The 12,682-nt window shown below is 44.2% G+C and overlaps 1 protein-coding gene across 4 annotated transcripts in view; it reads left to right on the top strand.

The window, feature by feature from the left end:
* Window positions 1-12,682, top strand: part of LOC144115378 (uncharacterized) — a 96,022-nt gene that overhangs the window by 21,557 nt on the left and 61,783 nt on the right. For 2 of the 4 annotated variants that reach the window (XM_077649744.1, XM_077649743.1), the window contains exons 4-7: window positions 548-604; window positions 733-923; window positions 4,844-5,004; window positions 12,227-12,609. In XM_077649744.1, coding sequence (XP_077505870.1) covers window positions 548-604; window positions 733-923; window positions 4,844-5,004; window positions 12,227-12,609 — 792 coding nt within the window. The remainder of the gene's footprint in view (window positions 1-547; window positions 605-732; window positions 924-4,843; window positions 5,005-12,226; window positions 12,610-12,682) is intronic. The other 2 variants (XM_077649746.1, XM_077649745.1) reach the window with 1 other exon arrangement.

Here is a 12,682-nt window from a genome sequence, read left to right as displayed (position 1 = left end):
CAGTGGTCCCTCTGTGGACAAACTGTGTTTTTTATTTCATTGGCCCATGACCATGGTCACATCCCATGGCAATGACGGGCCAAACTTTCCTTCACTCTGTCTTCTCCTTCACTTCCTTTAACCACATCCCCATGTATCAAGCAGGGCGTTTGGCCTTGTTAACCTCCCTTTTTTCTCTCTGTTTTCCTAATGACATTGCTCTGTACCTAAGTGCCAGCTGTGCCTCAGAACTTTGGAGGTTACCTACACCACTGGTTCTGTTTTTGCTGTGTAGTCATGAACATATGCTCTCTAATGCATGCTTCAGGTGTACACTAGCTGTATCCTCTAAAATCGCTGAGTGTTCAGAAACACCAGTTCATATGGCGTGTAGCTTTTGCTCCTGCAATTGTTTCATATTATTCACTGCATCTTGAGTGCTAGTTCACCATTTAATTCTTCTTTTTAAACACTTGATTGTGCTGTCTTGCTTTGTCCACTTGTTGTGAGGTTTTGTTTAAAGTCGAGCCAACTGTAAGCACTTCATGTTTTCTCCTTTGTTTTTTAGGTTCTGTTAAAGTATTCTAGCGGCATATGGTTGTCTGACTTTGCATTAAAGTACCAGGTAAGGAGTAATCGCTGTTGTCTCAAGTGGCTTTATTTTGAATGCATGCTTACACTGCAATTCAGTGTACTGTAGATAAATTCTGCTTTAGCAGAGCCTAATGAAAGGTGCCTGTGATCGTGGTGCAGGAGGTGACAGGCCACGAGCTGAAGCCAAGTGACCATGGCTTCAACAACATGCTACAGCTGATGGAAAAGTGTACTGACATACTGTATCTTACCCGGCCATGCTACAATGGGGACTTCATGGTTTATCCACATATTGACCCTAACAAGGCATTCGACACCAGGATTTTGGCTGCCTTCGAGTTCCTAATCAGGTCAGTAGGTACGGGGCCGTCTGGTTACTTGGAGAGCTCCTTGGGGTGAAGGGACATCGCACTTCAACATGAGATAGTAAAAGTTTGCCTAAGATAGGTGCGCATCAGTTTTTAATGTGTAGCATCTCGAATGGAATACTGTAGGACTCGTCTGCCGGTAAAAAGGCAAGAATTCTTGCACTGCTGTGCCAGGCATGCTGCAGTGGCACCCTGAAGTACTCAAACTGCTGCAATTAGGTTGTTGTCATTGCATAAAGATCGTGCATAGTGATGCCACTGTTTCTTATTCGGTTTTTGATGTCGTACAGTTGATCACTCGCCCTGAAAGTGTGTGATTCTCTGGCTGTACTGACTTTCGATTCGTGCTGAAACCCTTGGCAGAGGCCAATTGTAAAACTTGCAAGGCATCTCACCCACAAGATGCTGTAAAATTTTAATGATAAAAATTTTGATGAGGCAACAAAAAATGTGACCCAAAATTCATATCACCAAAAATGAACAGTACTAATTACATGTCAAACTGTCCTCTGCCTGTTTGAAAAAGTGCTGTGCTCTTGACCAGCTATGTTGGCATTGTTGGCAATATGTTATTTACTGCCATTGTCTCTAGAGCATTACTTCGTAGGCTTCTGGCTTTACACAGAGCCCAGGCATCCAAAAATACCCCCATCCTAAAGTACTTCTAAATTCAGTACAACTACACAATTTGTATACTAGTAAATTGCCGAGGAATGACTGCAAGTTTTTATTTTAATTTCATGACACGGAGAGGTCATACTTCTGTTTTATAGAAACCCACTTTAGTTCAAAGTGCATTGTGTGATTTGCTCAAAAGAAAGTTGTATGTCTGCTGGCAGGTTCGCATCTACCAATACACGGGCGGATATACGGGTCACTCTCAGAGGGGGCAGTTGGGGGGAAGGGGCAGTCCAGTTTGAATCGTGTATTTCTTGGACTTCTTTTGGGGGTGGGGGAAAATGGGGTTCAGCATGATTTTATTATGTGAAATGTAAAGTGCCTTCTGGTGGCACTTTTCCTAACTTAGCTCCCGTGATCACTTTTCGCATGCGGACCCGGGTTGGCTGCGCAGCCTTGGCCAGTTGCTAACAGCGCTGGCGCTGTAATACATCGCAAGGTGAATGCAGAGTGGGTTTGAAAGTAGCCTTCGGTCTCGTCAAAGCAAGTTGTTGGGCGAGTTGGTGACGATATTCCATAGTTACATCGCGAAAGACAGGACAAGAGAGGACGACAGAACACAACGTTTTGTCTTTTGCACTGTAACTATGGAACTTCGGTCTCATACTTTTCTCCACGCACCAACGCTGTCATGTGGAAAACACGGCATGCGGTACACTGCTTGGCATGCAATGAAGCCAACCTGCTGACCGAGGGCTAGCGGCGGCCCTCAATTGGTATGCTTCGCTCCCGAAAGCTTTGTGGAAACTACTTATACCTTAGTTTTAATGAGAGGTTATTCTGTTTATAGTAAACAGGTAACAAGATTAGATGTCTTATGATAGGCGGTGGCTACAGTGCAATCCATTTATACCGATATTGAGAAAACTGGAAAATCCGATCTTTATGACCGATTGATTATCTTTATACCTGGACCGGCAGAAAAAAAGCAAAAAGAACACCCTTATGTATTCCCATGCATGTAGCCACCGCCACCGGTGCTCCTGCCAAGTTCGCTCAGCAAGCCACCTCTACCCCCTCCGGAGGTCCCGTCAAGATAAACACACCGCAATGTTATTGGCGCACAGCATGGAGGAAGGAAAGCTCAGGAGGGGCCCTCACTATCCGGGCTGCACACCAAAAAGTGTGCCGGAAGTCACGCGCTTTCGAAAGGACTGCTGGGAGTCTTGGGCCAACGGCGCAGCGAATGGTGACGCTGGGCGCAGCGACGTCGTCTGCTGCATTGTCTGCTGGGCATACGCAAGCGCGCTGAGATGGCGGCCTAGTAGGGAGGGAGTGGGGATTAGTGGCTTCAAAAAATGTGACGTAACCGCCTCTTCTGAGTTCCTACCTTGCTCCATGGCGCACGCTGCAAAGGTCAGCGCTGCAGACAGTGCAAAATGGGGAAACGCACAAGAAAAGTTGACACTTAAAAAAAAATTTAAATTCTCAACCATCTCGGGTGGAAACTGTGTTTGTGTGAGGCAGCGTTGCGTGGCAGGGACCAAGCAAACTCCTCCCTCCAGCGATTGCAAGGATGGCGGAGTTTTTATAAAACGTGATTTGCTTCGAAATATTATATTTTTTATCAAACTTTCTGACAAATTTTTGTAGTAAACACCATCCGGGCGGCTAGAATTTTATCGTTGTATCCGTTATTTTGCCAATAATTGTATCGTTATATACGGTTTATTTTTACATAGGGGCAATGGGAGAATTGATAAACCTAAAGAATTTGATCGTTATAAGCTGTATATCGTTATATCGGGTATCGTTATAAGTGGATTACACTGTAGCTCCAAAGCACCGTTGCAACGGCTTCCATGCAAAGCAAGCGAGGCCGACGTCTAGAGAGGGTGGTGCGCTGCAGGAAGTGCGCTGTTAGTGTGGGTGCACTGCATTCCTGCTTCTGTGTTACAGAAAAGCTTAGCTATTGCTGTGTTCTATATATAGAATTATCGAACTCTTTTGCAATCCCCATAGAGTCCGATATATCCGGGCTTGACTATATTTGGTGCAGTAGTATAGCAAGTTGGGCTAGTTGGGTGACATTCATTTTGAAGGAAAGCACACAGCTCGAAGGACGAAGAGTAAGTACACAACACAGCACCTGTATTTTGTACTTCTCATTCTTTGTCCTGCATCCTTGTTTTTGCTGTTTTTTTCTTTCAGAATTTCGCTATATTTGCATTCATTAAAATCGGAGGTTGCCCTTCAATAATAGCGTACATGCACTAACTCTGCCATTTATTAGGCATATCCATCACAGAAGGAGGCCTGCTTGATATGGCTAGTGTTAACCGCTTGTGAGTGTTACATCAGAAGCGTAAAAACTTTCGATGCTGCTTTGGCTCGTTTTCATCTCAAAGTAGGTTAGAAGCATGGCTGGTCAGGCCAAATTCTCATATCAGTGAAATTTTCTCTCGGCACTCGATCTGCCAATACTGGTTGTGCGACACTCCGCTGACAGGATTTTTCATCGTCACTGACCTGAACATACACTGCGACAGTGCTAAGTTGTTATTTATGCTGGTGTCATCAGTCATGTTTGGCAGACTGGTGCAAGGCAGAGCCTGCTGACATTGGTGTCATGTTTGCATAGTTTGATTACATTTTGAAAAGCCAGTGTGTATTGATGTGATCTCAACAGTTGGTGGATGCCCATGATAAATCCCAAATTTACATGTGCTGCTTTGCTGGGGCCATCACTTCATGGGATTGAGAGCTCACTCCATGTGGCTTAAAATGATCGTAACAGTTATGCGACATGCTTCTCTGGAGGTTCTTAACAGATATGGGGGATATACTGCATATTACAGTAATGGATCACAGTTCAGTCATAGCAGTACTGTGTGGTCCAACGACAGTGATTATGCAGCTTAACGGTGATTGATGCCTGTATGTACGCAGCCGATGCATGCAGTGTGTTTCTTGCATATGCACACTACACTTGCAAATAAGCAATGCCTCCACATACAGAGTCGGCTCTATATAATGTATTGTATAATATCCACTGACTTTTGTCTTGTAATGGCTATAGAGGGTATCTTTTCAAGAAAGTATGCTATAGTCACTCAGCTACTGTGGTTTTTCAAATTTTGTGTAGTGTAAAACAGACAAGTTGGCTTACAAGGGAAGTTTGGGTCATGTTTATACAGGCAGTACTAAGAAATTTTAGCGAGTAGCTTTGCGTATTGAAATACCGGGGCTGATATTTAGTGTCTTGCCAATTTTTTTCACTGCAGGTCAAGTGGCTCGCAAGGCATGACTGTGGATGAGCTTCTGGAGGCTTACCAAGAGAAGACAGGGATCCTGATATGTCCCTCTGATTTGGGGTTTTCCCGTCAAACATTTGTTGCTTTCCTGGCTGGGAATCCACACCTGAGTTTTACCTCCTTAGGGCGAGGTTAGCATGGTGTTGTGGTGTATAGTGCATGCTTTGATTTGTCAGTCTTTAGGGATGCTAAAAAATGCATTTTTGTGTGTGTGCATGCATGTGTACAGAGGGGGATTGGAAGCTGATTTTTTTTGTCTTGGTAGTTCTGATGGGCACTTGTCTGATCAGAAGCTTTGTGGCAGTTCTGCCCTTATCTGATGCTGATTTTGCGAATTGCTATAAATTTGGGTACTTGAGGAGGCATTGCTAATGGGATGTTTGCTTGCTTTTTGTGTGATAATGAGCAGGAAGTGCCCTGTGCAGTGCATACGTCACTTATAAGGCTCAAGAAGTTGCTTGGAAGGGACACCAGAGACAGGCATGAAATCAAGCTGACTATACTGTTTCATGCATAGCAATCAACACTGCCAAAGCTAGCATGCCTGTTCGCGCAGGCTGAGTCACTGCCCAAAAGTAGTTCACCATGCAACCAAAGTGCACACAAGCATATTTTGTTGCAACAAACCTTGAGGGAAGACGCTGGTCTTAAATTAAAGTTCTGATTATTAGAGAGCTCATAATGAAACTAGGTGTGCTTATGTATTTCTCCTCCTGTTTTCAGAAATATAATTAGTTTCAGCATGTCTCAATTAGTTCCCATATTGTGTAAAAATAACTGAAGCCTAATTAGGGTTTTTCCTACGGGACATTGGCACTTTTTCTTAGTATTTTTGATTCCGATTGAAGTGGAGCTGAAGCAGAAGACCTGCGATGTGGAGCTGTGCTATTTATATTCTCATTTAGTTACATCATCATATAGAAATCTTGAGTTGCGTCGAAGCACCATAATTATGTGATATAATTGGTGACATTGTTCACAACTAGGGGTGTGCGAATATTGAAATTTTCGAATACGAATCGAATGCGAATATGAAGAAAAAGTGGCTTGAATATCGAATCAAATATCCAATATCTGGTCAGCGCAAAAATAAATTCAGAATAGAAACAAGCAAACATTGTTGCTCATTCTTTTTTTTTTTTCAAAATAGTGTGTGGCCTTTGCAACTGAAATAAACAAAACTAGACTGCCTGAGCACCGTATAAAAAAAAACAATGTGCACAGAAATGTATACTACTTAACTGAGGAGCATAACAGTATTCAACCTGTAATGAGGTTAGGCAAAATGAAATCCATAACATGACAAGCCTGGAAACAAGAATAGCATGGTGGCTAGTAAAACCTCATTAATTCGGAGTTCAAAGAACCGACAGAAATGCCCGGGTTATTTGAAGGTCGATTTATAAAATGCCTTTGGCCCCGGAAAAAAAAACTACCGAAAATGCGGTAGTCGTATGAGGCAGCTCTATCATGCGAACACCTGTAATCCCGTGACAAGCACCGAGTTTCGGTGCGCTGGAGGTAATCGCGAACGTGAGTTAGATGGGAATGCACATTGACGTCGGAATGGCGAGACTGCTTCTAAAAAGGAAAAAAATGACTATCGACGCGTCAGTCAGCGTCTGAAAGCGGCACGGTGCTGAGATTGCACTACTGGCGAATGCGCGGGCAGACAGTTGCCATTGCCACGGGCAAGTGGCGAAGCTCAGAAACCATAACTACGCGGCCAGGTTATTTTCGGGGTCCTCCGAACGTTCTCACGCGTGACGTTATGCCCACTTAAGAAGTGCATGGGTCACAGTGCACCACGCATTAGGCGGGATTTTTACAGGATCGCTTGCCCTGTTGTGACACCTCGACTCGCCACTTCGGGAGCCTCACGCAAAATTCCGCAAGTAGGCTTTCCCGCATAGCGCAGTTGACCAAAACAAGATGGCGGTTGTCACAGTCAGATAGTTAAGGTGACAGAACGAATGCCATGGGTGTGGGCATTATTAAAAACACATTACGGAAGGATAAAAAAATGAACGCGCTTTCGCGTTGCAATTGTTTGAAGCGGGTCGTCCCCCATCTTGCTCGCAGCACGTGTGGTATGTGGGAAAGCCCACTTGCGGAGTTGCGCACAAGGTGAAGCCTAGCGGCATCGGAATGCGATCGGTCCACGCGATAAACGATGTAGAAGAAAGAGAACAGGGCCTTTATGTTGTTTTTCTGGAACTTTAAACTCTATATTAAGATAATTTGCCCAGATATTGCGGTTTTGCCACAATCGAATTTACAAAAGTCTGCGCGGTATACGATCGCTGCCGAGTATTCGCGAATTTTCGAATATTTGGAAGTTCACGAATATCATTTCTCGAATACGAATATGAACCGAATATGAAACATATTCGATTCGTATTCGAAGTTTCGAATATTCGCACACCCCTATTGACAATATTTGATATGTTCGACTCGGCCATGAAAAAAGTAGCATAGCTCCATCGCTTAGTTCTTTCTGTTTTCAACAATATAATATAATTGAAATTGTACCATATAAACATGGCAAAAACTTTCATAAGGCAACTCAAATTGGCAAAAGCGTATTTGAAGAGCGCATGCCGGCCATTAGGAGGTCGTCGTAGATGCCTCAGAAAACGGCGAAATGCAGATATTCCGAGTAATAACGGGATGTAGAGAAGACCACCAGCTTATGAACAAGACCAAGTTGGCGGCCATTGGGGACGTAATTGCAGGAAGTGACGGGCGTGAAGTTCTCCTGCATTTTCTCCTGAAATCGCCATTTTGACGCCTTAATGACGTCGAATATATCATTTTTAGTACTAGTTGTTGGTCGAATTAGACCTTGAAACTTTGTAGGCAGGTGCTTTAGAGTACATTGAACCTGAATATGCTATTTTTGAAAAATCAAAATTTTGGCTTTTTTTTTTTACCATGTCAAGACTCTCATCACCCTTTAAGTGCCCTGACTGCTAAGTTGTTTACACTCAGTGAAAATTATAGCCAGATGGCCTGCACAATAAGCGCCTCACAGCTTTGACAGTGATTTTCAATGCTACCACTTCGTTTTATACCACTCTTTGTTTTCATCCGAACACTCACCAAGGTTTCGAGAACAACAGATGATACATGGCGGAGTAATATGGTTTTGCAGACTCACTACTTCTGCAGCCTCCGCAGCATTGCCTGCTATGTATGAAATGGAGTATAGTATAGTACCAATCGGCAACTACACTAATGTTTTCTGGGCATGGACCGATGATAAATTTGTTGGCATTTTAGCGTCCACCAATGGCGAATCAGGGGTGCCAGAGAGTGGGGAAGGATACCTGGAAAAAACTTCTCTGTGTTTATCAGAAAGCTGTTCTTGTTTAAATGGACCCTTTTGTGCCCCGCACTGATAATGCTAGGTATAGACACCAAGCCGCTCTTAGGGGATTTGAGCCCTGCAGGTTGAAGATATAGTTTTATGTGCTTGCCTGTGGCAACTAAAATGCACATTTTTAGTGTATAGAAGTCCAGTTTCTAGTGATTACACTAGAGATGTTTCGTTAAGTTTGTTTAGAATGTGAAAGGGAAAAAAATTTTTCGGCATTTTTCTTGATGAGTTTGTATTTACGCTAATGTAATTTTTGTCTGACCCCAAATACATATTTTATGAAAAGTATGTGTGCTCATGTTGAGCAAAGTACAGTAAAAGCTTGTTAATTTGAATTTCAAGGGGCTGGAAAAAATGTTCGGATAATCCGACGGTTCGAATTATTGAATGACCCTGAAAAAACTGTCAACTTCTGCTTGCATCACGGTAAACTTATTTGGTGAAAGACTGGGCAAGGAGTGCCTGCTTTTGAAATGTGAATGGCACGGCAGTGACTATTCTCGTTTCCACCAATGCTTTATCTCAGGCGTGCTGTCAGGAGCGTCGAAGCAGAACTGCTCCAAAATCATAAGGGCCTCGCTGGCATCCTTATCAATGCAACGCAGTGGAGGTCCACTGCCACTGCATCACACCCCTCGCAAACAGCACCATCGTGTGTGAAATGGCTTGACCACAGGAACTGTGAATAGCACGTGATGAGCACACAGTTTCAGTGGATTGGAAGAGTGGAACCGCACGGACAGAAGTGAAAGAAATGCTCAGCAGCGCCAAAGCAAAGCGGGGAGAAGAAAATTGGGAAAAACACCAATATCACGTCAGTCAGCTACCGAAACATCATTTGGCTGGCTGGTGCTGGCTGGTTGAGCCACTGTTGGTGCGAGCTGGTGCCATGATCAGAAAAGTGAAACCGAAACTAAGCGGTTGGACTGTTCTTGAAGGCTGAGCTGTTTGTTGACAATGGCGTGAAACTGCATGCATCACGTCACACATGCTGTTTCACGCCATTGACAAAGGTGTGCAGGCCATGAGTGACTCTGCCACATGAAATTCAAGTTTTGAATAGGGCAATGTCAACAGTCTCTTGGTGCGGCGGTCATATCTGGATGCAGCCTCTCTTCAGGATCCTCTTCGAATTAATCATGCGAGACCCGTAGCATCTGAATTGAGCTTACAGTGTAGCGGCGCTGATGAAGATGAAGTTGGCGCGACCTGCCTCGTGCAGACCAGAAGCTCTCGCTCGTGCCGCAGAGAACGCTTTCGTCAACCGGCCTCGCCAGCAATGTCGACAGCCCACTCCGCCGGCTCACCAGCGGCGGCTACTGGGACTCCAATAAATGTGGACCTCCCACCACAACAGTGTCATCAACTTACATGGGCATTGGCGGAGACTGAGCCAGCAGTTCAAATTATCCAAATTTTCAAATTTACGGAGCTCAAATTAATGTGCTTTTACTGTACAGTTTTAGCTGTTGCACATGTCTAGTGCAGTGGTGTAAGTAACGGGAAAGAGTGGAGCGGTATTTTCAGCAATTGCCACATGCTATCACGAAAACCTAGAGACCATGGTAATAGTGCATTGATATGCAGTAAAAGCTTGTTAAATCTAACTTCAAGGGGCCGAAGAAATTTTTCGAATAATACGGAAGTTTGAATTATCAAATAACCCCGAAAAAACTGACAAGGAGGGCCACTTGCATCATAGTAAACTGACAAGAATGCTTGTATCACGGTGAATTTGTTTGGCGAAAGACTGAGCAATGTTGCCTGCTTTTGAGATGAGAACAGCGCGACAATGGCTGTTTTTCACATTTCCATCAGGGCTTTATTGTGAGCACACTGTTAGGAGTGTCGAAGGAGAACTCTTGCAAAATGGGAAGGGCTTTCCCGGCATCCTCTACAGAGCTAAGTGGTAGCAGTGGAGCCTCTCACAAGTGGCTGCATTGTATCTGAGGTGGTCTCGCCGCACAAACAGCAAGTGGCACGGGATGAGTGCGCATTTTGGGCTTAGTTGAAGAGTGGACGAACTGCGCGGGTGGAAATGGGTGAAACTCTCAGCCGGACTCGGTTGGCTTGCTGATGTGCGGCCTATGTAAGCCACGTTTACATGAATGCAACAGATTTCCTAGTGTCGCATGTAGCAGCACATTATCTCTGAAACGATGGTGATGGCACATGGCGTCTCATACTGAAGGCAAAGCGGCGCTTTTAGCAAAACCAGTTTCTTTTGTTTTATTCACTTTCTACCTGGCTCGTCGACTGCTGTGATGACGTACTTTCAATTCTGTGGAACGTATCTTTAAATGAAATGTTGCGTTTGCACGTCGTAAGTTTAGTTTTGCTATCTCGCAGCTTGGCAAGCTCATCATACCCGCAGCAAATTCCCTTCCCATACTTCCTAATGCGATTCAATCGTGTCTGCATGCAGTGTGAAAGTCGACTTACTCAAACGCAGTGCACTTTCCTGTCGCATTGCCCTCATGTACATGAATGCAATGCACTAGAGAATTGATTAATATGAACGCAGCTATAGCTGCTATTGTCGTGGGCTGGCACTAAGGTCGGAAAACTCAGAATCTCAGAAGTGAAACCGATACTAAGCGGTCAGTCTATTCTCAAAGACGGGGCATTCCTTATTTGTCATGCCTGCCATTGCACACTTGTTAGAAGTGTGCAGACGGCTCTTTAGCATGCAGTTCAGGTTTGAGTAGGGCTACCTTGAGAATATCTTGCTGTGACAGCCGTACCTGAACACGAGCTCCCCTGGAAAGCCCATTTGAATTTACCGGTGCGAGGCTTGTAGCGTCCGATTGAGCAAGCATCCGATGACATAGGCTTACATGAGCACTGGCCAGGACAGCACTGTAGTTTGATTTATCTGGATTTCCGTATTAACAGTGGTCTGCTGGCCTGCTGCCTGCTAGCTGGGCAAAATGCACATCTTTTCGATGGAAGAGGCACAAAATGTTCTTTTTACGACCGTTGTCACTATTTTCTGAACAAGCATCACCAGTAACATTGCTCATACACTTCGTGGTATAGTTTCAAACTGTTGTCGAAGTAATGCCTGACTAAACTAATTTAGGGCAATTGTGGAGTAGTTGACATAAACAATGCATTTTCTTGATAGGCTAATGCACATGTGCTTCTGCGTGTACTTAGTGCATCCTAGTCTTTTGCAACACGACACAATGTTGTCTTCTTCTCCACCGTCTGTCTTTTTTTGTGCTTGTTAACCATGAATTTGCTGATTTGTTTTGACCATTCATATTATCGTATCATTCTGATCCCAATTCAGTATCTAAAAGATATGCTGATGTGCTGTTGACAAAGTGGTGTTGTCCAAGCTCAATAGCCAAATAACATTCACATGTGCTGTTTGAAGTAGGCAACACTTGGGTGTCTTCTGCTACCATTCAGATAGCCATGATGCTAAAGGGACACTGATGACAAATAGAAGTTGGCCGGTATCGATGCGGTGCTGCGTTCTAATTACAGAGACAACAGAGTAAGGGCATCACATGTTTGAAATGTTTGGCGGGAGGATTTTTAAACCCAATTTTCTCGGCGACAAATCCGTCTTTTGCTGCCAGAGAAACCTCGGCATAGCCAGAAAGATCCGGAAAAATATTTACTCTGCACAATAATTGGTCGGAATTGTCCTCAGTGCCTCTTTAAAAATACTATTCACCTGATTCTAAAAGCAGACTCCTGGACCTTGCAACTGAACTCTTTTTGCATTACAAGGTATCATTTTCAGTAATGGGAACTCCTGTGGAACATGGAAGTTTCATGGAAGTTTTATAATGTTACGAAGCCTTCCTTAAAATTTATTTGAGCAAGTTTGGGTGTATTGAGCCTTTACTCTGTTGCCTGTTGACTTGGATAATGAAGGTTTGATCTGCCTTACAAAAAATGCCACTTTTAGTTTCACTGCTTTTAACAGTGAGGGTCTTATTTCTATTGCTTGTACGCAGGTCAGTTTGTGCTCAAGTGGCATCACGACGTCAAAGAAGCAGCACGGATCAGAACTGGAGGATTGGCAGCTGCTGAACCATCTTCACCTTTTGAAAATTTTGGCGGCATAGAAAGAACCGCCAGAGGGACCTTGGCTGATCAAGCTACAAGTGTGGAGGCTGCATTTAAAAGGGCATTGGCGGAAGTAGAGGCCTCATTTGGACACTTCAGTAGTCCCCCGCTTGATTTGCCTAAGAGCCCATTTCAGCTCCAAGAGGGCCTCTCGGAGGCAAAGTACTGTGCTGTATATGTGTCGCAGGTTTATGCTGTTGACCACTTCTATCTGCAACTGAAGGGACCGGATACCTCGCTTCGCCTTGAGAAACTTATGAATCAGATGAAGGTCAGTTTTCAGTTTTATTCTTGCTTTTTGGCTGGTTCCTGTTGTTAAGTGTGCTGTTGGGTTTTCTGTGTGC

Source organism: Amblyomma americanum, chromosome 1, assembly GCF_052857255.1.
Source record: "Amblyomma americanum isolate KBUSLIRL-KWMA chromosome 1, ASM5285725v1, whole genome shotgun sequence".
In the NCBI taxonomy this organism is placed as follows: domain Eukaryota; kingdom Metazoa; phylum Arthropoda; class Arachnida; order Ixodida; family Ixodidae; genus Amblyomma; species Amblyomma americanum.
Note: the sequence above shows the minus strand (reverse complement) of the source record. Positions and strands in the feature narration are given on the sequence as shown.